This window comes from Delphinapterus leucas, chromosome 16 (genome assembly GCF_059928025.1).
Source record: "Delphinapterus leucas isolate spDelLeu-1000000601 "Yukka" chromosome 16, BTC_Dleu_Yukka2, whole genome shotgun sequence".
NCBI classification, from domain to species: Eukaryota; Metazoa; Chordata; class Mammalia; order Artiodactyla; family Monodontidae; genus Delphinapterus; species Delphinapterus leucas.
This window is the reverse complement of record NC_143144.1, coordinates 33,594,818-33,622,504: the sequence shown is the minus strand read 5'-3', so window position 1 is coordinate 33,622,504 and position 27,687 is coordinate 33,594,818. Positions and strand designations below refer to the sequence as shown.

At 40.7% G+C, this 27,687-nt stretch overlaps 1 protein-coding gene across 1 annotated transcript in view; it reads left to right on the top strand.

The window, feature by feature from the left end:
• The first annotated feature begins 888 nt into the window (after positions 1-888).
• Positions 889-27,687, top strand: part of MAT1A (methionine adenosyltransferase 1A) — a 43,912-nt gene continuing 17,113 nt past the window's right edge. The window contains exon 1 of the mRNA XM_022591005.2: positions 889-27,687. Within this exon, the coding sequence (XP_022446713.1) occupies positions 27,594-27,687 (94 nt within the window). The 5' untranslated portion in view covers positions 889-27,593.

Genomic DNA, 27,687 nt, shown 5'->3' with positions numbered 1-27,687 from the left:
ATGACTGTTTTCTGGGAATTGGGCTTTAGAAGAGTTCCATCCTCATTCTGACTTTTTTATTGGCTAGCAGGTCACTGGTTTTCATCATGGTTTCAACATGAAAGCCCTGTTGGTTTTCAAGGCTACCATAGACATGGGAGTAGGGGAATGGGAATAGAGAAAAGTAAATAGCCACAAAGCTAATGCTGTTCTTGAGATTCAGCTGTTTTTCTTGAATAAATATTCCCTGGATTGTTTCAAGCCTTTGGTTAATTTTAAGAGTTCTGAAAAAGTCGATATTGACAGTTTGCACCATTACTATCATTGCTTTTATGGAGGAGAGGATTTTTGGAGATCCTTATTCTACCATTTCTGCTGACATTATTTTACCTTCATTTTTTAATTATTTATTTTTATTCTTCTGCATCCTAGTGAGATAAGGCCAAATGGTACATTTCTTGCTAACATTAAATGAAATCTGTAATCATCCATCATGTAATGATATAAGACACAAGTCTTTGAATTTTGTGTAGTTTTTGAATTTTGTATATAAATATATTTTCTGGATTTTTACCTTTGTTTTTGAAGGAGTTTTCCACTGCTTATAGAACTGTAGGTTGACAGTTTTTTCTCTTCCAGTATTTTAAGGATGATTCCTTGCTGTCTTCTCATTTGCATTGTTTTTGATAAGAAACAACATCCTTAACTGTTCCTATGTAATATGTCTGTTTCCTCTGATTTTAATATCTTATCTTTATCACTGGTTTTGAACAATTGGATTATAGTGTGCCTTGGTGTAGTTTCCTTCATGTTTTATATGCCTTAGGTTTGTTGAGTTCCTTGGCTTATAGGTTTTTATCAAATTTGAAAAAAAATTTAATCATTATTTCTTCAAGTATTTTTTCACTATCTTCTCTCCATTGGGTGAACTGATCTCTCACTGATGCTTTAATTCCTTTCTTTTTATTTTTTTTCTCTCTGTGTTTCATTTTCGAAAGTTTCTGTTGCTGTATCTTCAAGTAAACTTAACTTTTTTTTTTTTTCTGCAATGTCAAATCTGCTGTTAATCTTGTCTGGTATATTTAACATTTATATTATTTTTTTAAAATGTCATCCATCCTCTACTTAATATGTTCATTCTTTCCTCTAGCTTCTAAAACATAGAAGACAATTAGAATGACTGCTTTAATGTCTTTGGTTACTAATTCTGTCATTGTATTATTTCTGAGGCAGAGCTTTTTTCTCATTATAGGTCATTTGTTTTTCTCTACTTTTTTCTATGCCTGGTAATTTTTGATTAGATACGAATTTTATCTTCTTAAATGTTGGGTATTTTTATTCCTATAATAAATATTTTCGAGTTTTGTTCCTAGGTGCAATTAAGTTCCTTGGAAATAGTTTGATTTCTTTTCTGATCTTAGTTTTAAGAAGCTTTGTTAGGGGGGACTAAGGGAGCATTCAGTCTAGGGCTAATTTTGCCCTACAGTTAAGGCAACCATCTCTGGGTGTATGCTATCCAATGCTGAGTGAATTATGAGAATTTCCACTCTGGCTGTGGGAAGATAAATTATTTTATTGTATTTTTATTTTTTTAATAAATTTATTTATTTATTTTTGGCTGAGTTGGGTCTTTGTTGCTGCACGCAGGCTTTCTCTAGTAGCGGTGAGCAGGGGCCACTCTTCCTTGCAGTGCGCGGGCTTCTCGTTGAGATAGCTTCTCTTATTGCGGAGCACGGGTTCTAGGCACGCAGGCTTCAGTAGTTGTGGCACGTGAGCTTCGGTAGTTGTGGCTCGCGGGCTCTAGAGTGCAGGCTCAGTAGTTGTGGCCCACGGGGTTAGTTGCTCTGTGGCATGCGGGATCTTCCCGGACCAGGGCTTGAACCCCTGTCCCCTGCATTGGCAGGCAGATTCTTAACCACTGCGCCACCAGGGAAGCACTATTTTATTGTATTTTTAAAACCACTTTATTTTTCCAATGGAAATCTATTATTTTAAAAAAATTATTTTATTTATTTAATTTTATAGGAGTAGAGTTGATTTATAATGTGTTAGTTTCAGGTATACAGCAAAATGATTCAGTTTTACATATACATGTATTCATTCTTTTTCAGATTCTTTTCTCATATAGTAAAACCACTTTATTGATGTGTGATTGACAGGAAGAGATATTTTTCCTGGCTCTCTTTGAGCCATGGTAATGCCCTCTAATCACTTCAGGGGGCTCTTTCCTTAGCTTTGTGTCATTTCCTCATACACATGCATTTATCACTCAGCTGAAGACTCGAGGAGGACCCTCTGTAGGTACCTCTGTGCTCTCAGCTCCTTCTCCTTACGTCGGGGAGACCACCAGGCGTCGTATACATTCCGCCTCCCGGCACTGTAGCTGGGCATCACTCTCAAGGAATTACATTGGGGCAATTGTAGGGAACACTTTAATTGTTTCTCATTTCCCAGGGGTTATTGTCCCTTGTTGCCTTATGTTCACTGTCTTGACAAGTATTGTTTCATGTATTTTGTCCTGGTTTTAATTGTTTCACGTGTAAGTCCTATCCCTTTTAGACCATCCTGGCTTAAAGCCAAAGATCAAACCCTATAGACTTTTTCTCATGGAAAACTATTCCTTTGCTATATACTCAACTTTCCTAATTTCATGAAGTTTAATGTGATTATTTTCTGAGAAGAACTTCGGGGGTCCTGGAGGTACCTAATGACTTATATCTCTTATCCTGTTTGGAACCAGGCATAAAGGGCCAAATGCGAGTCAAAGTACCAACTTTACAAACGTTAAAACTTCCACAGAGAGTGCACTTTGCACACTGGGTCCAAACTGAGTATTTTATTGTTGCTGGCTAGTCTCAGGAAAAGCATTCGGGGAGCTGCAGTTCTCTCTGTGTCAGGTGGAGAGCCCGGTCTGCTCTGCTTCTCAGAGGGGAGATGGAAGCATGGAGGGTCTGTGGTCGGTTCTGCTTGCTGAGACATTCAGGGGCAAGAGCTCAAAGGCTCGGTTGAGCCCAGGACCTTTACCCCAGACCAACTCATCCTTCTCTTGGGAGGAGCAAGAGAGGAGGGTGCAGAAATAGCCCGGCCTCCTCGTCTGCCACACCATTCTCTTCTGGGAGATTATACTGTATTAGTCTTATTTTGGCTGAAATAACTAAAAAACCCAGACTCAACTGGCTTTATAGATCAAATGACTTAATGTCTCCTACGAGAAGTGCAGAGAATGGGCAGGTCATAAACATGACAGATCAGGGCTCTAGCTGCCCCCTCTTGGCTCCATCTTTCTCTTCTATTGGTTTCATCTTCGGGTTGCTCCTTGCATGGCTGCAGTAAATAAATCCAGGTGTTATATTCAGACACAACAGCATCTTGTGTGAGAAGTGGGGAGGGTCTTCCTGGGTGGTAGTATTTATGTTCCTAGAGACTCCTCAGCAGACTTTTCCTGTCTCACTGCTTGTGATTGCACTATATGCCTATCATCTCCAATCTCATTCCCAACAGAGATGGGTAGTCATCACCCAAAGTACTTACACTATCACCTTATTGATTCATTGGTTTAGATTCATTTATTCTCAATCTGCGTCAAAGAGACGTCACTAGTTACAGGGCTGGGCCAGGATGAGGCAAATGCGGTAAAAGTTTAAGTGCTGACTCTGTAATTACAGGAACCTGAGTGACTGCCTCAAATTTTGCCCCGTAGGCACTCCGTTTGCCTTGTCCCAGTCCTATCCCTGCTAGTTACTGTGGGAAATAAGAATAAGGCATGATGTTTGCCCTTACAGTGCTTTTGTGTGGTTGAAAAGCATAACTTGTGTGCACATATAATTTGAGGCAGTGTGTGTGAAGAACTATTAATTGTCACAAATAGGAGCTAAGGATTTAGAGGAGAGTATGATTTGAGCAAGGTTTATGAAAGGGAGAACCTTGGAAAAAACCTTAAAGGAGAGGTAAGTTTTGAACACGTGAAACCCATGGGGATGTGAAGAAAACTAGCCAAAGAGAGGGCTAGAGGGACGGTTAGGGGCCAGATCATGGAGGCCTGGGCGCCAGGCTCAAAGGTCTGGGCTTGCGACACGGCAGTGATGTGTAGGAAGACTCGTGATGGCTTTTGAGGACTTTTTACAGTTTTCATTAAGGCTGTGGAGGTGAAATTCAGATCATGTGGTTAAGGCGTGAATTTTGGTAAAGAAGGGAAAGATTGTAAAGCTATTCTTTGGAGAAATTTGGTGATGAAGAGGAAGTGGCTTGAGAATTTTGCAAGGTTGAGAAGGAATTCTTTTTGTGGGGAGAAATGAGGTTTTGTTTGTGGTTTTGGCGATAGGAACGTTGGGGAGTTGAGAGAGAGAGGCTAAAACTGTGGTTCAGGAGGGTTAGAGCAGGGTTCCAGAAGAACTGGGTGTGGAACAAAGTCACAGAGGGAGGAAAGCACTTTGGGAATTACTCTTTTCTCTCATCCGGGGTGGGAAATATATAGAGAGAGAGATTTTGAGGGAAGGGGATGAAATTTGGGACAGTGGTGCATTGCAGAATTTGCAATATATACCTCTGATCCTCTTGGTAAAGAAGGAGAGAAGGGCAGATGTTGGTCAGGTGCTTGAGTGAGAATGAATTTTAAAACATCTGCTGGCGGAATGGATGAATAAAATAATTGTTGGACAGCTCTGTGGGCCCTAAACTTAAATGAATTAAATGACTTAATTCATGTAGAGCTTTTGTAGCAGTGACTAGAATTTAGTAGGCACTCAAGTAGTGAAGTTGTTACTACTACCACGTTATTACATGCTGGGTACTGGGCTAGGTGAGTAGAGACCTCATCAGAGCTCTTAAATCATGTTCTCCAGTAGCCCGTAACAAACTCAGAGGTAGAGCAGTCAGGGGCTAATGACGATGCCCTAGAGCTGAGGGTTGGTAGACTGTCACAAGACCGTGGGGTCTGGAGTCCAGCAAGAGCAGCACTGGAGTGTGCGGCTCCCAGGCCCACTGTCAGCTGGATGACCGCACGGCGGCTCTAGGGCAAGAGGTGAGTGGCCTTGTTCAAAGCAAATTCCCGGCCAGGAACAGAGCAATAGTGGGAGGGAGATGGGGGCAGGGGGGCAAGGTAGGAGAGGAGAGAACAAACAGCACAGCTCGTGGTAGAGTATTTTGCAAAGATTTGGCCCAGCCAAGGAGTCAGTGTTTACCAAGGAGCTTGACTATAAATCAGGAGCAGGACCAATGCCCATTGTTCAGCCTAAACACACACTGTCAGGATTGGGGCAAGATAGAAGTGGGCTTGTGAGTGGGTGGAAAGGGGTCAGGTGTGAAGTTGGTGAAGGAGAGAGAAGGGGGCTAACACTGAGCCCTTCTTAATGCTGAAGGCTCTACTGAGGGTTCATGGGATTGTTGATAGGAGCCTGGATTTGAATGTATTAGAGAAAGGAAGTTTCAGAAAGTCACTGTTCCGAGCTGTCCAGCTAATGTGCTGGAGCTGGCCTCATTGCCCAGTTCTGTGTGAAATATTTAAACTACTGAATGTATTTGTGTGTGCTAAGAATGTTACAGAAACAGCTGTGTCTGAAACATAGTTGACTTTATTTTCCTAGACACTCTCTCCCCTCCTCACCTCTGCAGTATCACAGGCAGCTTCATTACTGTACAGGTGCCCAGTTTATAAGGTGGGAGCCTTCCTCTACCCTCTTGTGGTTCTCATACTTCTTGTCCAATACAAGGAGCCTGATACTCGCTCCTCTTTTCTCTCATGTTCCGAAGCCACCGGTGATAGGTTTTTTAGCTCGTCACCTTAGTGTCACTGTCGTCAGTCCCTCATCAAATTATAAGAGACCCGCTTGTTTTAACACATTATTCAGAATCATGTGCCGGGTTCCTCCAGCTTAAAGATGATAAGGGCTTATCCTAATTGCAGTCAATGGCCTCCCCCCCACTCTACCTGACTTACCTCATTTCAACAAGTCTCTCTAGGTTGGCTCCCCTCTGAGAACTTAGCTGGCCTCTGAGTGCACAGACTGGTGTGAGAGGTGCTCAGTGCCACTGCAAATCTCTCCCCTGCACGGTGAGCAAGGGCACGGGCGAGAAGGTAAATCATGATGGAGGCGGCAAAGGACCAGGTAGTTAGTGCTATGAACTTTTTACATGGACAGAAGTCACTTAGAGCTTCATGGAAGTGAGAGATCAAAACATACAAAACACAGAAAAAACAAAGAAGAAAGGTTCAGAATTGATTGTGGGTGGGTAGGAGGAGAAATGTGAGCAGAGAAATGAAGGCAGGAATGCCTGCAGGCTGCCTGAGGAGTAGCAGATCCGTGCAGGGATGAAGTAGGAGGGAAGTTCAGAAAAGTTGATCTGGATCAGATTATGAAGCATATTAAAGTCCAAGCTAGGAAGTCTAGGCTGAGAGAGAGAACGGAAATGAGAAGTGTACGTTGAAAAACTTTATTAGGAACAGGGCGTGAGAAAGTGATGTTATTTTGCAAAGAGATGTTTTAAGATGCTTAGTTGGTGGTGTTTAGGGTGGTTTTGGCTTAGGATGCTGTTGTCTTAGTCTAGGCTTCAGGTGATGAAGGTCGGGACCTGGGTTGTGGTAGTGGAAATTCGTCAGTAACATGTATTGTGTACCTACTGTGTGCTAAGAACTGTTCTAGGTTCTCGTGGGGAACATCTGTGCTAGACATGGTTCCTACTCTCAAGTCACTCACAGTTTAGTGGGGGATGTAAAGCAAACAGGTGTAGACATGGCACATTCTGTAAGCCAACTTGGAAGCTGACTGTGTGGATATGAAGGAGGTAGGAAGAGCCTGGGGCCTGGAGTAATGGTGGAGCAATTGAGGGCTTAGAGGGATCATGCAGGAGGTGTAGGTCAGGGGCAGGAAAGGATGTCTGGCAGCTGGGTATGTAGCAGGGTGTAAGAGAGAAGCTCAGAGCTTCTGCTGCTGCTGTCACTGACCCAGAGAATGGGATGGCAGGGACGCCCTTGTTTGGGGGACACTAGAACTGATGTAATTGATACATTTTTCAGGAGACCAGTGGCTGAGCCATATAATTAATGAATATGAGATGATAACCTTATTCTAAAGTGTCATACCCATTAAAAATATTCAAGTACAGACCACTGAAAACAAAAATAGAAACAAAAAGAACAAGTATTAAATTTTTTGTGAAATTTAATTAAACCAAGAAATCAGGTATTAATACACTGAATTGTGTATTAAATTGTAACTATTACTACTACCACTAGGTGTCACAAAGATTCAGTTTTTAAAGGCCCTACACCTCTTGAGGCTGTGGCTTTGAAACATTTCTTTTTGTACAGAAATGCGGTTTTCTAGTATTAACAAGTATAATGAAATGCTACTTTAAATTTTTAAAATTATTATGAAATACCCCAAATATGCACAAGAATACACAGAATAATGCAAGCAGTATCTTTTACCCCAACCCAGATCTAACAAATATTAACTTTTTATCATATATTTGACAGTTAAAAAAAGACTAAAATCTTACAGTTGATGTTCTTTTTGTCCTCCTCCATCCCATTCCTCTCATTTCTTGCCCACAGATAACCATTACCTTGAGATCAGTAGATGTACTTCCCAGATACACCCCTGATGTTTTCACACAAATGCTAATTTATTTATTCAAAAATAGCATCAGTATTTTGGGGTGAGATTTTAACAGTGTTAAATGGTATCATCCTATAGGTGTCATTCTGCAGCTTGCTTTTTTTCATTCATGTTATATTTTCAAGATTTATCCCTGCCGGTTCATGAATATCTACTTCGTCTGTTTTAACTGCTGTATAGTGTACTGTCGTCCCTGTTCTTCTACAGGCAGCTGTTTAGACTATGTAAAATGCTTTATTTGTATACAGACATCTTTGTATGTACCTCTTTGTGCAAATGTGTGCCTTTGAGGAAATCTGATTGTCTGCACACTGTCCTTTGACTCTCAGCGACATGCTGTCCTGGTAAACCAAGGTCTGTCTATCAGACCACCTTCCCAGAGAATGTATCAAGGACCATGTCCCTGGTATTCTGACACAATGTCCTGATGAAACAGGTAAGGACGAAATGTGTGAGAAACTGGAGCATGCACCAGAACCTTCTGGAGGGCTTTCTATTTATTTATTTATTTTTATCTTACATATCATCTTTTTAAAAAAAATTTTTTTTAACATCTTTATTGGAGTATAATTGCTTTACAGTGGTGTGTTAGTTTCTGCTTTACAACAAAATGAATCAGTTATATATATACATATGTTCCCATATCTATTCCCTCTTGCGTCTCCCTCCCTCCCACCCTCCCTATCCCTGGAGGGCTTTTTAGAATGCACCCCCAGTAAGGCAGTAAGTCTGGGCTGGGGCTGGAGAATTTGCGTTTCTAACAGGCTCCTGGGTGGTGCTGCTCCAGCTCAGCGATCACACTTTGGAAAACGCTGCTCTAGGGGAGATGAGGTACCCCTGTGTGGTGCCGGTGCCCATTCTCGAGCTTCTGGACGAGGGTGAAATTGCTTCCCAAAGCGGTCATGTGAGTTTACTAGACAATCCTACCGGCAGGATATGGGGTTCCTTTTGTGCCATTTCCTTTCCAGTACTTGGTAATGTCACACTTCAACATTTTTGCCCATAACCGAGTGTAATGTGGTAGCTTCTTTGTTAATTTGCATTTTCCCTGATGTTAATGAGGTTACAGACCTTTTCATGTTTATTGCACAATGGGTTTGCTCTTCTGGGAGTTGCTCGTTCATATTGTTTGCTTATATTTGTTATTGATTTGTTTGTCTTTTTCTTATTGATTTTCTTTGTTGGTTGTATGTGTTGGGAAATCTCTCAGTTGATGGGTTGCCTTTTAACTTGGTTTATGGTGTTTATTGTTAGGCAGAAATGTTGTTTTATTTTAGTTAACTGTACCTTTTTTTCCATTCATGTTTTGTGCCTTTTTTGGTCTTTTGTTTAACAAATTAATGAAGCATTATTAATTCTGAAAAACTTATAAGATGCCCAGTCTGATTTAAGGATTATCTTTAAAAATTATTTCCATGTATTTTAACTTAGGTTTTTTCAAATTAATTTCCTTCAAGTATAATCAGTAATCAAACCGACAGTTTAATAATCAGGCTAGGGACTTCCCTGGAGGTCCAGTGGTTAAGACTCTGTGCTTCCAATGCAGGGACATGGATTTGATCCCTGGTTGGGGAACTGGGATCCCACAGGCTGCACGGTGTGGCAAAAAAAAAAAAAAAAAGAAACAGGTTAAAGCATGATTTTACCAGTTATACTGAATAATAAAAACAATTCTAGTTTGTAACTTGTCCATTGATGATATTGCTGAAATGATATTTTAAGTGCTAAAAATGAGCTTATTGCCATTTAAACTTATTACTTCCACCACTGCTAATACTTTTGGCCGTTTTATTTGATGATTAAACAGTTTTTCCAAGGAGAAAGGGAGAAGAGCTTTTGAATCAGAGGACTCCAAAGTATAAGTTAGTGTAGGAGAAGTTACCAGGTAGGAGAGGTGTGGTGTGTGACTTCCAGGCTCGTGGCGGTTGGCTGATGCGATTTTCCATGTCACAAGAAATGCTTGCCTACTCCAGAATGTCCCTTGTGTGGCTACACTGGCCGGAGCAGCACCAACTAGATATTTATTTGCATCAACATGATTTTGAAATTCAGTTTTCTCTGATGTTACTGGCTCATTCATTCAAAAGGAAGAGAGCACTTATTATGTGCCAGGCAAGGTATGCAAGATGCTTTGCAGTATGTCTACTCCCTTTGTAAGGCAGGGATTGTCCTTATTTTACAGAGGCAGCAATGGAAGTTCAGAGAGTTTTTAAAGCTTCTGAGACTCTCACAGCTAATCATTGAGAGAGCTGAGATGCAAACCCAGATTTCTCTGACTTTACAACTTTCTTGCTATCACTGTGTTCAGTAACATTCTATCAGAGCCCACTGTTTGTAGGCATTATTAGCTATTCATACTTTAGTGTGACTACTTTGCTAAATATTAAGCAGGTTATTTTGCGGAACCGTGAAACCTAGCTGAATTGGATATACTGTGGGAATAGATGAGCTGTCGCTGGAGGGTTTGAACTTGGCCATAACACCTTCTTAGAGCCTGAAATACTGGTACCCAAGGGCAGCACAGTGTGACAACCAGACAGGAGGAGGTTCACTTGCTTTGTCCTTTTTCCTAGGGTAAATTCTCAAATTTTAATTTCTTATAAATTAATGGGGGAGAGGGGATTCTGTTAAAGTGTTGATTCTAATTTCCGAGTCTAGGGTGGAGCCCCACATTCTGCATTTCTAACAAGTGGGCAGGTGATGCTGAGGCTGTTCATTAGGGAACCACACTGAATAACAAAGGCCAAAGTTATACTCAGAAGGTGTGTGTGGAGGAGAACGGACTGGAGAAGAAAGAAAATGTGTTTGGTAGGCACATGGGTCACTGGAGGAGTTTGAGGGCCGAGCAGCAGTGCAGCAGTTTTAAGGAAGGTGATGGAGGCTGCTGCCTGGGTGGGGGTGATGGGGGAGGTGGGTGGTGGGCACTGTGCCTGCAGTGCCTTTAGTTCATGCTGTAGGTTCAGAGCCCAGGCTGAGCACAGTGTCACTTGCTCCATTATGGTGTCTGGCGATTCACTAGACATGGTGCTGCAGTACAAGTGATCCTTATGGCTCAGAAGCCAGCAAAAGCAGATCACACTGAGCGGTGGAAGTAGAGATGTGTTTGCCTCATTGTCCAAGGACCCTTTGGTGTAATTCTGGAGTATTCAATAGCAAGCTTTCTGCATTTGAGGCTGAGAAAGGCTTTTTTCCTGAGCTCTGGTAGCAGAAAGTATTAGAGTAGCTGGCAGCAGCTAAATAAGTAACCACACTTTGTGGGTAATTACTTTTTTATCATCTTGAATTAGGAAAAAAAGGAAGCGCTTTTAACTGGCAGCACAGTGGGAAAAGCAGAGAATATTTAGAGTTGGAAGGAATGAGTTGGAGTATGGTGTCACTTACCAGTTGTGTAACCCAAAATAAATCACCGAATCCCTCTGGGCCTGGGCTTCCTCCTCTGTTAAATGGGGACAGTACCCTGCTGAGTCATCATGAGAGCTGACTGAGCTGACACTTGCAGGGGTGCTTTGTAAACCGCAAGACTTTCTATATGTATTTATTAATATGGAAAATTGGCATCAGAGACGTCAGAGACAGAGTAGGAATGAGAGGCCGCTTCCACATAGGTTTGTGGGGTTTTTTTCACATAGGTTTTTTTTTTTTTTTTTTTTAATCGAAGTATAGTTGATTTAATGTTGTGCCAGTCTCTGCTGTATAGCAGGGTGACTCAGTTACACACATCTTTACATTCTTTTTTATATTCTTTTCCATTATGGTTTATCCCGGGAGATTGGATGTAGTTCCCTGTGCTATACAGTAGGACCTTGTTGTTTATCCATTCTAAATGTAATAGTTTGCATTCACAAAGGTTTTTAAAATATGTTTTCAACCCCCCAAATGAGACAATTTTATAGACGTTTCAAAACATGAAATACTTCTGACCAACTTTTATTTATTTTTGTATTGGAGGGTCAGTTTGGCCTAAATTACCTAAATAATGATTTTAGTTTCTTATGTCATTTAAAATATTTAGACCTCAACAACACTATTCATTTATATAAAAATATTTTCTAGAGTAAACAAGAGAAAGGCAAAATATCAAGAGAAGACTAAAGCCAGATGACTTCATGACTGTAATTTTCTTTCTCTACAATTTTTGCCTCTAAAATGTTCACCCTCCCTGTTTAGGTGTTTGAGATGGGGATTTGTTTAGTGAAGAAACTGTATTCTGGGAAAAAGGTGACGACTTCTGCCTCTGCCATACCCTTTGGCTGTATTGTGTAACCGTAGGTCAGCGATTTAACTCCATTAAGTAAATTGTGGACTGAGGTCATATAGTTCACTGTCAATCCATACACTTCCCAGATTTCCCACCAGTGTTGATGAGTTTATGGTGAGTTGACTTAGAGGGAAGGATGTGATATTTTAAATTTCTATAAATGTAATAAGGTCAGTTGGGATAACCTTCAATTTTAATTTATTTTTTAAATTTTTTATCAGAGTGTAGTTGCTTTACAATGTTGTGTTAGCTTCTACTGTACAGCAAAGTGAATCAGCTATACGTATACATATATCCCCTCTTTTCTGGATTTCCTTCCCATTTAGGTCACCACAGAGCACTGAGCAGAATTCCTTGTGCTATACAGTAGGTTCTCATTAGTTATCTATTTTCTACATAGTATCAATAGTGTATATATTATAACCTTCAGTTTTTAAAATAAAACTGATTTATAATGACTGGCTACGGCCATGATGATTCTATTTCAAAATGGAAGTTATGTGCGTATGTATAGTCTTTAGGGGTAAGCTGACAGATGTCTAGATACATCCTAGCTATCCTCTGAGTTTAGAGTTGAGAGGTGATGGCTAATTCCTTGAAACCATGTATAGTATATTTAACATTCATATTGATTGCTGTGAATTGACTCATAGACTTGACTCAGTGTTTTTCTACTTTAAAAATACGAAGTCATTCTACAGCAAAGCTATTTTTAGCCCAGCAGAGGACTCCATAGAAGCACTCTGAATTAGTGATTCCCTGACAACATTGGGCTTGTGTAGGCCACCCCTTCCTTCCCTCCACCAAGTTTACGCTGAGTTGGGAGATCAGCTGGCCAATCATAGGCTGCTCTTCCATCCCACCCAACTTTCTGCTTTTTCCTCCAAAATTACTGGCTAATTTAAACACACCCATGTCGCCTCCATTTTTACCTCAGTTGGATATTTACCTTGGCGAGTGTGTTTGCTTACATAAAAAAGAGTAGTGTTTACTTCGTGATAACAAGAACCTTCAGAATATTGCTTTTTTTAAAATACAGAATCACATATTTGTAGAAATCCTTACAGAAGTGGCTTGTTCAGGGTGTGGGGTTATTTTCAAATTTTTTATCTGTAAAGACTGCTTAAACTTTCTGGAGGCTCATTTAATACATCCTGACCTGTTGAGTAAGACCTGGGGAATGACGTAAAGGCAAATACACCAGCATCTGCAGGGTAGGAGACTGACACAGGTCCCTGAGAGCACCCAGTCCTCCCCAGAGCGCCAGCACTCACTCACCTCCTGGCAGGGTCTGACTCATCCTGGGAGCACACAGTGTTTGTGTTTATTGTCATTATTACTCTACTCTGGCATCCCATGAATTCACCCAGGTCAGACACGTGGAAGTCATCCCTGAATCCTCCCACCTTTTTGCTTCCTACATCCAGTGAGGTATCAAATCCCACTTCTGCTTTCCGCCTATGCCATGTAATCTCTCTGCCTCCAGGGCAGCCCTCTCTAGTCTGGTCACCATAGAACAATAGCAGCAGCTGGCAAAATGGTTTCTGTAAGAGTCTGCATCTGATCATATGCCCCATCCATGCACGTCTTTTGCTTGAAACCCTTCACCAGCTTCCCTTTGTCATCAAGAAAAAGTCTGAACTCCTTATAGGACCCACAGAGCCCTTCATGATCTGGCCTCTGCCACCACCTCTAGTCTTCTCTCTGACAGTGCCCCAGCCCACGCCCCAGCCTCACTGAACCGCTTGAAAAATCATGAAGGCTTCACGCTCTCTCTAGCTTGTGGGTCTCGGTAAATGTTCTTCCCGTTGCCTAGAACATTTTCTCCCAGTGTCTCCTGGAATACCTATGTTTGTCCTTACTGTGGAGGGCCTACCCTATTCCTGGTATACAGTAGGTGTTTAGTTCATGTTCAAAGAAAGAATGTGTGGCGTGTGAGCATGGGAGGAGGGTGGATGCGTGGATCCCTGTGTAGCTGAGGTGGAGCCTGTCCTGGTCATGCTGCCCAGCTGCCTTCCTGCCACTGCTGAGACTGCACCCCAGTAGGGCATGTGGCTTCCTATCCATGTCTTGTCCCCAGCACAGTCTGGCTTGCAGAGAGCCAACAGCTAGCCTGGCCTTCTGGTGTAAGCCTAGATTCAAAGTAATTGTTCCTGCTAAGGCCAGGGGCTGGGCCGCCTGCTAAGGATTTGCCTTGTTTGGCTCCAGAACTGCCTATGAGTCCTCTTTGGAAATCCTGCTCGTTGATTGTCAGTTGGCAGATTGTATGGTCTTCAGCCTGGGCTTTTAACTTCTCATAGATTTTTCTTCTACAATGAAGACTCAAGAAGATAATTTTTAATTTTGAAGTGGTGACTTTATTTCTATGGCTTGGCAACCACTTATTATTATTTTTCATTTTCTGCTGCAAACTGCTTGATGGCAGGAATCATGCTGGGTTTTGTTTTGCTGTTTGTATCTCCAGAGAATAGACTAGTGCCTGGGACATGACATAGTAGGTGCTCAGTAAATAATTCAGTGAGTAACGTGAATGAACATAAGAGTGAAGGAGCCAAGGTAAATATTTAGTTTAAAAAAATTTTTAGAACACTTTTTTTAAAAAGTAAATTTGTTTATTTTATTTTTAGCTGTGTTGGGTCTTCTTTGCTGCACGTGGGCTTTCTCTAGTTGTGGCGAGCGGGGGCTACTCTGTTGCCATGCACAGGCTTCTCATTGCGGTGCCTGCTCGTGTTGTGGAGCACGGGGTCTAGGCGCATGGGGTTCAGTAGTTGTGGCTCACGGGCTCTAGAGTGCAGGCTCAGTAGTTGTGGCACACAGGCTTAGTTGCTCTGTGGCATGTGGGATCTTCCCAGACCAGGGATTGAACCCGTGTCCCCTGCATTGGCAGGCGGATTTTAAACCACTGCGCCACCAGGAAAGTCCCTAGAACACTTCTGGATTTACGGAATTATTGCAAAGTTAGTACAGATTTTCTGTGTATTTTGAACCCAGTTTCCCCTATTATTAGCATCTTACAGTGTTATTGGATCTCTTTCTGAGCTCTTCCCTCGGTGATCTTTCCAGTTTTTTCCCCACTCTGGCCCTCTCCTTTTTGGTCTCTTGTCCAGAAAGCTGGGTTTCAGTTACCCCATTCTGCTGTACACTTCGTATGGCCAAGCCTGTATCTGAAGCCAAGTGGCAGAAGATACACACAGAATAAACAACAGGGATTGGTTCCACTTTCTTGGGATCACAGCTTCTCCATTCAGAGAGGAAGTTTCCCCTCCCTTAGAATTTTAGGTGCCCACGGGCCTCCACTGCCAATTTTGTCACCATGGAATTGTCTGGGGGCTGGGGCTCAAGAGAATGGAAAAAAGAAAAAGAAACCCAAAGGATTTCCCTCCACTCTTGCAAACTTAGGGAATCCCCTTTCCTGCTCTTGATCAAGTCAATAAAAGGGCCTCTCCCAGAGCTTTCTCTGTGTGGGCCCTGGCACCCACTTCTGAGTTTTGCACTGCCTTGGGTCCAGGATACAGGAGGGGGTGAAAAAAAGGGAACCTCACTGCCTTTTTGGTCTCTTCCCCTATTTGTCTACTACTGTTTACTTTTCAGAATCCTCAAACAGCTACTCCATGCATTCTGTCCAGATGTTACAGCTGCACTCAGTGGGAGAGACAGGGTGGAGTGTGCTTATCGTGCTTATTCCATCTTGTTTGGAACTAGAACTCGACAGGTTTAATTAACTCTCAATTTTTTTTTTTTTTTTTTTTTTTTTTTTGCGGTACGCAGGCCTCTCACTGTTGTGGCCTCTCCCGTTGCAGAGTACAGGCTCCGGACGCGCAGGCTCAGCGGCCATGGCTCACAGGCCCAGACGCTCTGTGGCATGTGGGATCTTCCCGGACTGGGGCACGAACCCGCGTCCCCTGCATCGGCGGGCAGACTCTCAACCGCTGCACCACCAGGGAAGCCCCAACTCTCAAATTTTTATCTAAGTAACACATACAGGGGACTATACCTATATAGATATATGGATATATTTCCTTCAAGAGAAAATATACCAATGTATGAACTATGCTCATCAACCTATGAGTGGAAGGATGTACTATATTATTTTTCTTTTCTGTATTTTCTAAAAATTTCCCACAGTTACCATAAATTACACCAGAATAAAACTCAACTTTTTTTTTTTAAAGAAGCCTAATACAATTGAACCTTGTAATTAGAACCTCACAGCACCATTTAATATGAAACGTTTTGCTTTTATTTCAGTATGAGAAACCAGCCTAAGAAAACCCAGAGGTTTGGGGATGTTGTATTGCTTTCTAGTTTTGGAAACATTTTGCTTATGCCAGTATCACATACTGTTTTGATTGCTGTAGCTTTGTAGTAAGTTTTGAAATTTGGGAAATGTGAGTCCTCCGACCTCATTTTTCTTTTTCAAGATTGTTTTGGCTATTTGAGATCCTTTTCAATTCCATATTAATTTTAAGATAAGCTTTTACATTTCTGCAAAAGAGGCCTCTGGGATTTTGATAGAGATTGCATTGAATCTGTAGATTGCTTTGGGTAGCATTGCCATCGTAACAGTTTGTTTTCCAACCCATAAATATGAGATGTCTTTCCATTTACTTAGAATTTTTTAAATTTATTTCAGCAATTTTTAGTTTTCCAGTGTAAAAATCTTGAACCTCCTTAAATTTTTCTAATTACTTTATTCTTTCTGATGCTATTATAAATGGAATTGTTTTCTTTTTTTTTAATTAATTTATTTTTGGCTGTCTTGGGTCTTCATTACGGTGCATGGGCTTCTCATTGGGGTGGCTTCTCTTTTTTTTTAACATCTTTATTGGAGTATAATTGCTTTACAATGGTGTATTAGTTTCTGCTGTATAAAAAAGTGAATCAGCTATACGTATACATATATCCCCATATCCCCTCCCTCTTGCATCTCCCTCCCACCCTCCCTATCCCACCTCTCTGTGGGGTGGCTTCTCTTGTTGCGGAGCACAGGCCCTAGGCTCATGGACTTCGTAGTTGTGGCACACAGGCTTCAGAAGTTGTGGCTTGTGGGCTCTAGAGCACAGGCTCAGTAGTCGTGGTGCACAGGCTTAGTTGCTCCACGGCATGTGGGATCTTCCCAGACCATGGCTCGAACCCATGTCCCCTACTTTGGCAGGCAGATTCTCAACCACTGCACTACCAGGGAAGCCCTGAAATTGTTTTCTTAATTTCCTTTTCACATTGTTCATTGATCATGTATAGAAATACAACTGATTTTTGTGTGTTGATCATGTACCCCAAAGCTTTGCTGAATTAGTTTATAAGCTCTAATAGTTTACTTTTGTGTGGATTCCTTAGGATTTTCTATATGCAAGATTATGTTATCTGCAAATAGAGATAGTTTTAGTTCTTTCTCTCCAATTTCAGTGCCTTTTATTTCTTTTTCTTGCCCATTTGCTCTGGCTGGAACTTCCAGTACAGTGTTGAATAGAAGTGGTGAAATGGGCATCCTTCTCTTGTTCCTGATCTTGGGGGGTGGGGGGGGGAAGCTTTCAGTTATTCACCTTTGAGTATAACATGAGCTGTAGTTTTTCCATAAATGCCGTTTATCATGTTGAGGAAGTTCCTTCTAGTCCAAGTTTGTTTAGTGTTTTTATCATGTAAGACAGTTGGATTTTCCAGATGCTTTTCTTGTATCAAATGAGATGATCATGTGTTTTTTCCCCCTTCATTCTATCACTATAGTGTATTACACTGATTTTCATATTTTAGTCACCCTTGCATTCCTGGGATAAATCATCTTTGTTCATGATGTGTAATTCTCTTAATATGTTGCTGGAACTTGTTTGCTATTATTTTGTTGAGGACTCTTTCATCTGTATTCATAAGGAAATACAGTATTGGTCTATAGTTCTTTTCTGATGTCTTTGTCTGGCTTTGGTTTCAGTGTAATGCTGGCCAAATAGAATGAGTTAGGAAGTGTTGTCTCCTTTTATTCTTTGGAAGAGTTTGAGAAGGATTGGTATTAATTATTCTTTAATTAAGGATTTCGGGGACTTTACCAGTGAAATCATCTGGATCTGGGCTTTTCATTATTGGAAGGTTTTTTTTTTTGTTGTTGTTTTTTTAATTGGAAGGTTTTTGATTGGTGATCCAATCTCTTGACTTGCTATAGTTCTTTTCAGATTTTCTATTTATTTTTGAGTCAGTTTTTGTAGTTTGTATGTTTCTAGAAATTCGTTCATTTATTCTAGGTTATCTAATTGGCTTACAATTGTTCATGTATACTCTTATAGTCCCTTTTATTTTAAGGTCTGTACTAATGTCACCAACTTTATTTCTGCTTTTAATAATTTCAGTCTTCTCTTTGATGTCTTTTGGTCTATTGAGCTCAATGTTTATCAATTTTGTTGGTTTTTCAAAGAAGTAACCTTTCATTTTGTTGATTCTATTTTTTCCTAGTCTCTATTTCATTTATCTCTGTTCTAATTTCTATTATGTTATCCCTCTGCTAGCTTTGGGTTTAACATGTTCTTCCTAGGTTTTTAAGGTGTAAAATTAAGTTATTGGTTTGGAATCTTTTAAAAAATGTATAAGCATTTACAGCTATAAATTTCACTCTGAGCACTGCTTTTGCTACATAACATAAATTTGGTAATGTTTATTTTCCTTCATATCAATGTATTTTCTAATTTCATTTATAATTTCTTTTTGACTCATTTTTGACTCAAGACTGTGCAGGTTAATTTTCATGTTTTTGTGAATTTTCTAGTTTTCCTCTTGTTACTGACGTCTATCTTCATTCCATTGTGGTCAAAGAAGATACTTTGTATGATTTCAGTCTTTTCAAATTTATTGAGAGTTTTGTCACCTAATATATGGTCTATTCTGGAGAATGTTCCATGTGTAGTTGAGAAGAATCTATATTCTGTTTTCGGGGGGACTTTTCTATATGCATCAGTTAGGTCTAGTTGGTCTATAGGGTTGTTCAAGTCCTCTGTTTCCTTATTGATCTTCTGTATAATTATTCTGTCTATTATTGAAAATGGAATATTGAAATCTCCAACTATTTCTACCTTCAATTCTGTCAGTTTTTGTTCTATGTATTTTGGTGCTCTGTTGTTAGGTGTGTATATGTTTATATTGGTTATATCTTCTCAATGGATTTATCCTTTTATCAATATATAAAGTAATTATTTTGTAACAATTTTTAACTTAAATTCTATTTTCTCTGATATTAGGTTAGCCATCCTAGCTCTCTTCTGGTTATTATTTGTGTAGAATATCTTTTTCCATCCTTTCACTTTCAACCTATTTGTGTATTTGGATCTAAAGTGAGTCTCTTATAACAATATATAGTTGGATCATGTTTTGTTTTTAATACATTCTGCCTTTTAATTGGAGAGTTTAATTCATTTATATTTAAAATAATTGTGGATGAAAAAGGACTTCAGCCATTTTGCTGTTTCTTTTTCTGTATATACTTTAGGGTTTTTTTTTTTTTCCTTAGTGCTTACCTTACTGGATTTTTTCCTTAGTGGATTACAGTTAACATCTTAAATTCATAGCAATCAAGTTTGAATTAATACCAACACAGTTTCAGTAGTATACAGAGACACTGCTCAGTCGGTCTCCTCTGTCATGTTTATTGGCCCTAATTGCAACTTTATACATACTGTGTCCATTAACAAAGGTTTATAATTGTTTTACACATTTGTCTTTTAAATACAAAAAGAGTTATGAAAGAAAACTCCAATAATACTACCTTTTATGTTTACCTATGTACCTGTGTATGTACCATTGTTCTTTCTTTCTTCGTGTGGCTTGGAGTTACTGTCTGCTGTCCTTTAATTTCAGCCCCAGAGCCTCCCTTTAGCATTCCATATAGGGCATGTCTACTGTGACAGACTCCCTCAGTTTTTATTTATCTGAATGTCTTAATTTCCCCTTCATTTTTGAAGTATAATTTTGTTGGATGTAGAATTCTTGGTTGACAGGTTTTCTTTTTTTCCTTTTAATACTTTAAATATGTTATCTCATTGCCTTCTGGCTTCCACAGTTTCTGAAGAGAAATTGTCTGTTAATACCATAGAAGAGGGGCTTCCCTGGTGGTGCAGTGGTTGAGAGTCCACCTGCCGATGCAGGGGACATGGGTTCGTGCCCTGGTCCGGGAAGATCCCACATGCTGCGGAGCGGCTGGGCCCCTGAGCCATGGCCGCTGAGCCTGCACATCTGGAGCCTGTGCTCCGCAATGGGAGAGGCCACAACAGTGAGAGGCCCGCATACTGCAAAAAAAAAAAAAATACTATAGAAGATTCCTTGTATGTCATGGGATGCCTCTCTTGCTGCTTTCAAGAATCTCTCTCTGTCTGTCCTTCAGAAGTTTGACTATAATGTGTGTCAGTGTGGATCTCTTTGATTTTATCCTGCTTAGATTTTGTTGAGAATCTTGAATCTGTAAATTTGTGTCTTTCACCAAATTTGGGAAGTTTTTAAGCATTGTTTCTTCAAGTATTCTTTCTGCCTCTTTCTCTCTTTCCTATCCCTGTGAGATTCCCATATGCACATGTTGTTAAACTTGATGGTATCCTACGTGCTTCTCTGACTCTGTTCATTTTTCTTTATTCTTTCCTATTTCTGCTTCTCTAACTGAACAATCTCAGTTGGCCTATCTTCATATTCACTGACTCTTTTGTCTGCCTGAATCTGCTGTTGAACCCCCTTTAATGAATTCTTGATTTCTATTATTATACTTTTCAGCTTCAAAATTCCTAGTTGGTTCATTTTTATCATTTTTATCACTTTATTGATATTCTGTTTGGTGAGACACCATGCTGGCTTCCTTTAATTTTTTTTGTCTGTGGTTCCTTTATACCTTTGAGAATATATGACAGTTGATTTTAAATCTTTGTCTAGTAAGTGCAATGCATGGGCTTCCTCAGGGACGGTTTCTATTAGTTTCTTTTTTTTTTTCCCTCCTTGCATATGGGCTGTACTTTTTTGTTTCTTTGCATGCCTGGTAATTTTTTGTTGAAAAATGGACATTTTGAATATTATAATATGGCAACTCTGGAATAAGATTCTCTTCTCCCTGGCATGTGCTGTTGCCATTTGTTGTGGGTCACTGTTGTTTAATACTTTTCTGAACTATTTTATATTCTTTTGTTGTGTGTGGCCAATGAAGTCTGTGTTCCATTAGCTTAGTGGTTAGCTAGTGTTTTGACAAAGTTTCCTTATATACCTGGATCCTAGAAAAGAAGAAAATACTCTCCCAGTCTTTGCAGAGTGCCTCCATGTTAGGGAATTCTTCAGTGCTTAGCTAGGCCATCTACAACTCTGCCTTACCCTTGACTTCCTGTTTTTGGGACCCTGAAGTTCAGCCACAGGTGAGAACTTAGGGTCTTCTCAGGCCTGTTCTGAGGATCTGTCTGGCTCTGGTCGTGTTCTTGGCCTTCTTGATTCCCTGGTATACGTGGTAGCTTTAAAAATCTCTTATTCCCCATATATCTCTTTCCCCAACCTCTTCCTTTCCAGGCTTTTGGTCTATTCTTGCTTGTCCCAAGTGTCACCCTTTGCCTCGGTCTGCTGTGGCCAACACCTTTGCCTTGAAATGCCTTCTGCAAATGCCATCTGGGAAGCTGCCTTTTCCTGTCAGATGGAACCTCCCATTTTCTTGCCTCTCTGCAGGGCTACTTACTGCTCTGAATCCCAGCTCCTGACCTCCCTGGCTTCCCAGCCCTCTACCTCCCTGCCCAGTTATCCCCACCCCTCAGTTGGAGTCAGAGCAGTGTACAAACTCTAATTAATGCTGTGGCTTCTTGGCTGTGAAGTCTCCCCACCTGCCCCCCCAGAGCCTCCCTTTCTCTCTGCTGCCTTTTACAATCCTGTAATTCTTTTGGGGTCTAGCTCAGGTTCTGCTTTTTCCACAAAGTCTTTCCACATTTCTTTCTTCCTTTTCAGAATAGCTGTTATATATGGGGTGCTTATTTGGACTTTTTACTGGATGAAGCTCACATAATGCTGAAATTACCTAAAACTTTTTAAATGTACAGTCTGAGTCAGTTTTTTTTTTAATTGAAGTATAGCTTATTTACAATTTTATTAGTTTTAGCTGTACAACATAGTGATTCAATATTTTTATAGATTATGCTCCATTTAAAATTACTGTAAATTATTGGCTATATTCCCTGTGTTATACATTACATCCTTGTATCTTATTTATTTTATACCTAGTAGTTTGTACCTCTTAATCTCCTTCTTCTATCTTGCCTCTCCCCTCTTCTCCCCACTGGTAGTGACTCGTTTGTTCTCTGTATCTATGAGTCTGTTTCTGTTTTGTTATATTCATTTGTTTTATGTTTTAGATTCCACATATATGTGAAAACATACAGTGTTTGTCTTTCTCTGTGTGACTTAATTCACTAAGCATAATACCCTCCAGATCCATCCATGTTGTTCAAAGTGGCAGTTTCATTCTTCTTTATGGCTGAATAATATTCCATTGTGCATGTGTATGTGTATATATATATGTGTGTGTGTGTGTATAGTATATATACACACACACCCCCCACATCTTTTTTCTTTTTTTCAATTAATTAATTAATTAATTAATTTATTTATTTATTTTTGGCTGCTTTGGGTCTTTGTTGCTGCACGCAGGCTTTCTCTAGTTGTGGAGATCGGGGGCTACTCTTTATTGCGGTGTGCAGGCTTCTCCTTGTGGTGGCTTCTCTTGTTGTGGAGCACAGGCTCTAGGCATGTGGGCTTCAGTAGTTGTGGCTCGTGGGCTCAACAGTTGTGGCTTGCGGGCTCTAGAGCACAGGCTCAGTAGTTGTAGCGCACGGCCTTAGTTGCTCCGGGATCTTCCTAGACCAGCACTCGAACCTGTGTCCCCTGCATTGGCAGGCAGATTCTTAACCACTGTGCCACCAGGGAAGTCCCCACATCTTTTCTATTCATCTGTTGATGGACACGTAGGTTGCTTCCACATCTTGGCTGTTGTAAATAATGCTGCTATAAACATTAAGGTGCATATATCTTTTTGCATTAGTGTTTTTGTTTTCTTTGGATATATACCCAGGAGTAGAATTGCTGGATCATATGGTAGCTCTGTTTTCTTTCTTTTTTTCTTCCTTTCTTTCTTTCTTTCTTTTTTTTGAGGAACCTCCATACTGTTTTCCCTAGTGGCTGTACCAATTTACATTCCCACCAACAGTGTAGGAGGGCTCCCTTTTCTCCACACCCTCTCCAGCATTTCTTATTTGTAGACTTTTTAACGATGACCTTTCTGACTGGTGTGAGGTGGTACCTCATTGTAGTTTTGATTTGCACTTTTCTAATAATCAGAAATGTTAATCATCTTTTCAAGTGCCTGTTGGACATCTGTATGTCTTCTTTGGAAAAATGTCTATTCAGGTCTTCTGCCCATTTTTAAATCAGGTTGTTTGTTTTTTGGATATTGAGTTATAAGAGCTCTTTATATATTTTGGATATTAACCCCTTATCAAGCATATCATTTGCAAATATCTTCTCCCATTCAGTAGCTTGTCCTTTCGTTTTGTTGATGGCTTCCTTTGATGTGCAAAAACTTTTGAACTTAATTAGGTTCCATTTGTTTATTTTTGCTTTTGTTTCCCTTGCCTGAGGAGACAGACCCAAAAATATATTGTTAAGACTTATGTCAGAGAGTGTACTGCCTATGTTTTCTTCTAGGATTTTTATGGTTTTCAGTCTTACGTTTAGGTCTTTAGTTCATTTTGAGTTTAGTTTTGTATATGATGTGAGAAAATGTTCTGATTTCATTCTTTTACATGTAGCTGTGTTTTGCAGTCCCTATCAAAATACCTATGATGTTTTTCACACGACTAGAACAAATAATCCTAAAATTTGTATGGAACCACAAAAGACCCCAAATAACAAAGGCAATCTTGAGAAAAAAGAACAAAACTAGAGGTGTCATGCTCCCTGACTTTGGACTATACTACAAATCTATAGTAATCAAAACAGTATGGTTATGGCACAAAAATAGACACATAGATCAGTGGAACAGAATAGAGAGCTCAGAAATAAACCCACACACATATGGTCAATTAATCTATGACAAAGGAGGCAAAAATATACAATGTGGAAAAGACAGCCTCTTCAATAAGTGGTGTTGAGTCAGTTTTACCTTTTTTCATGAATAAGTTATTTGTGTTCCAGGATGACATATGTGATAAAAGTTTGTGTTTAATGAGGGCAAAAGAAGCAAATATTCCATGTGGTTATTATGCCATTTAAGTTAGGGGAGTTTCTCACCAAAGTATAGAAATGTTTGCACTTAAACAGCATTTAAGAGGTGGATGCACACTCCACTTCTGCATCAGAGTTTTAGGTCATCAAACTGACCTTTCTTCTGCCTATGGCATAGCCATCATACATGGCAGAGCAGGGGCAGGCAAAGGGCACCATTGACCAGCTGCTTTCCACTAGTTCTGCTGCCTCATGGTGTTATGTGGGATAAGGTGCCCTTAAGCTTATTCCTGAAACTGGTCAGTGTGGCTTACATATACTGTTCATCGGAAACATGGTTTTCCACTTGATATTTTACATTTAGAGATTCCTCAGGGGTAAATCTAACTGAAAGTGATATTTTCAAAGGCAGGTTTCTTCAGAGATTAGTCAGCAGAGGTTTAGAGTTGAAGGTTGCTACATGGAAGTGAGATCAACTCTGGGCCTTTGACACGTATTGGACTTAGGTAATCAGTGGGGCTGGGTCAGGGGACATTAGGACAATTCATGCGTAAGGGAGAACAGGACAGTCTTTGCGTAAGGGAGCCTTTAATTTGAGTTTATGATAGCAGATTAGGGCTATGTAGTTCTTGTAGGTTCAGCTCTCTAAGTAGTTATGTCATTGCCAAGGTCTGCCAATTATATCTGAAGGGGGCAGATCGATGCTGCTGTTTTAACTGATTGTTGAAGTGCTGTTTCTTTTCTCTAACTGGGTAAAATTTATTACAAAAGGGAAATGTTTGGTCTAGTTCAGCATTGCCAGGCTCTTGCATTTTGTCTTTTTACAAAAGGATGCCAGTGATTAGTATCTTCTCTGCAGCATTATGGTAACACTAAATAATTAGAAGTTGAAAATATCCAGCCATTGGGGAATGAGTGGTTAAATAATTTACGGTATATCCTCATCGTGGGATACTAGTCAAGTGCTAAAAATGAGGTCTGCCTATATGTTGAGATGTAAAAAGAGGACCATAGTATATTGTGAAAAGCAAGATGCAAATAACATGTATATGGTGAGCTATTTTTTTTTTCAGAAGAAAATCATGTATATGTACATAGAAGGTGCTTAGGTAATATTTTATTAAACCCTTATTGTGTGCTAGCACTATGGTCAATACTCAGCATACCCATGTGATCTCTTGTAGTTCTGACAGCAATGCTCTGAGGTAGGTAATTATTTAACCTGCTTTAAAGATGAGGAAACAGCAGCCTAGAGAGTGTAGGAAGCCTACCCCAGGGTGCATAGTGGGTTAGAGGCAAAACAGGACTCCAGCCCTGAAGCCTGCACTCCCAGCCACCGTGTTTTGTGCACTTCTTGTTAACATTTATCTACTGAAAGAGCGTACGGTGGCCTAGTAGTTAGTAGGGATGTCATATAAGACTCATATAAGATGGAGACTCAACTAGGTGCCTTCCAGATCCTTCCCTCACTCTGCATTTATGTCCAGGCTGCAGAAGCCTCCTGCATACGTTTCTGAAAGTGCCGCTTCTCCGGACCCGACATTGTCCCCTCCATCCCACCCACTCCCCCACCCCCGCCCCATTAGGCTGCTTTGTTTTCTGGCTTCTTGCAAGCTCTAGGAATCTGCATGAGTACTTGAAACTTCATCTTGCTCTTAAAGCACATCTAGAACCTAATGGCTGTCGTTGTAAATGCTACGGTAACCTAGGTCTACAGTTCACATTAAACATTAGCTCACATTGCCTCCAGGTTTGAAACCAGTGTACCCAGAAGAAATTTACAAAAGGACAGTGATGTTGAAATATTTTAAGTGCAAACAGCAGGATTCCTGTGTGTTGACAGGGACAAGGCTATGTTGTCTAAAGTCCCTGTTTGATTCCTCATTTTCCATCCCTTCCCAGTGGCCTCTTCCTCTTTGGACCTTCTGCAGTCTTGTGACTGAGCAGTCTAGCTCCCTCTTTGTAAAATGCCTCTGATTAAATGTGTATATGTAAAATCTCTTACTTTATCCCAGAAGACATCGCTTTAATAATGGTTTTAATTCCCTGGAGGGATAGTACTGCCACTGTTGACCAGTTGGTAAACTCAAGATTTGGAAAAAAAAATTTTAAATGCTCATAAGTACAGAGGGGATTTGGTTGCCAGAACTGTTCGTCGGGGCAATTGTGTCCTCCCTTTTGCTTCCCACAGTCCGGTGCTTGATGCACAAGGTTTTGGTTGATTACTTTGTATTGCATTCTAGCGGGAACCAGTTTCTCCACCCATTCTCACTCTCCGTGATCTCAGTTCCCTGTTGTTCCTTGGGCCTGAGGATGCAGCTAGATCTGAGAGTGGGAGGGAGTGAAGTGAAAGATGCTGTCATTTAGTGTAGGCATTGGTTCAGGATATAATCCTGTCCACTTCTTTTCTTGGTCAAAGCAAAAATAATGCAGGAGTCACGGGAGCAGGATGTTTCTCACGTGTATAGGACCAATTTATCATAAGAAGCTTTGGGAAACTGGACTCTGATGATTTCCCCATAATGAATCTGCCTCTCAGGAATCCTTTTCCAAAAATCATTGTTCTCTGTAGCCCGTGCGGACACTTTTCTAACATCTTGCTTGTTAATGTGATTGCCAGCGTCTTAGAGAAGTTGACAGTTTCTGTGATTTCTATTAGCAGAAAAATGTGGGCTCAAAAGCTTTTCCTCTAAATGAATCTGTTGTGTAACATCCAAGCTGACTCAGAATAGAGGTGCATACTCTTGCTCTGAGAAGGTAGAGGAAGGGGAAGAGCCCCATTCAGACAAGGTGTGGGCGAGGAGGCAGGGCACCCAAGAGCAAAGGCGTCCTGTGCTGTAATCTCAGCCTAAACCATATCTCTGGGCAGGAGTTTTTTTGCTTCTTATTTATTTGTATCCCTGAGTAACCACAGACCCCCGCCTCCAACGTGGGATGTTAACCTTGGTGCACTGAGGATATGAGCTGCAGAGCTAAAGCAGAGTCCCAGAGGAGCTTCAGTTATGCAGAATCTGTACAACCTTCTTTGCCGTACATTGGCCACATGCTTAGGGCTTGGGAGATGAGAGCTAAGGGCTGAAATTCCTCAAGGTGAGAAGACACACACACACACACACACACACACACACACACACACACACACACACACACACACACACACACACACACACACACACACACACACACACACACACACACACACACACACACACACACCCCGGAAGTGGACTCCTCCAATTTTCTCACATGATTATTCAGGCACTTTCACTTTTCCATATATAGGAGTCACTCAGGAGCAAGCTCTGGCCAGTTGGAGGGAGTGACACATCCTTCTCCAGTCCCTCCCTTCTCATCCCTCCGCACCTTTACCCTCACGTGCGCTTGCAGGCACTTAGGCAGAAGTGAGCCCTGTGGCTCTGCGGAGATGAGCCTGTTGGGTTTAAAGAAGGAAACAAACAAACAGAACCCTCAGGCCAAGTCCCAGCATTAAAATTGTTACCTTGAAGAAGCCGAGTGGACAGTGTGAAGAGATGAATGGACCGGTGGATGGCTTGTGTGACCATTCTCTAAGTGAGGAAGGGGCCTTCATGTTCACCTCGGAATCTGTAGGAGAGGGGCACCCGG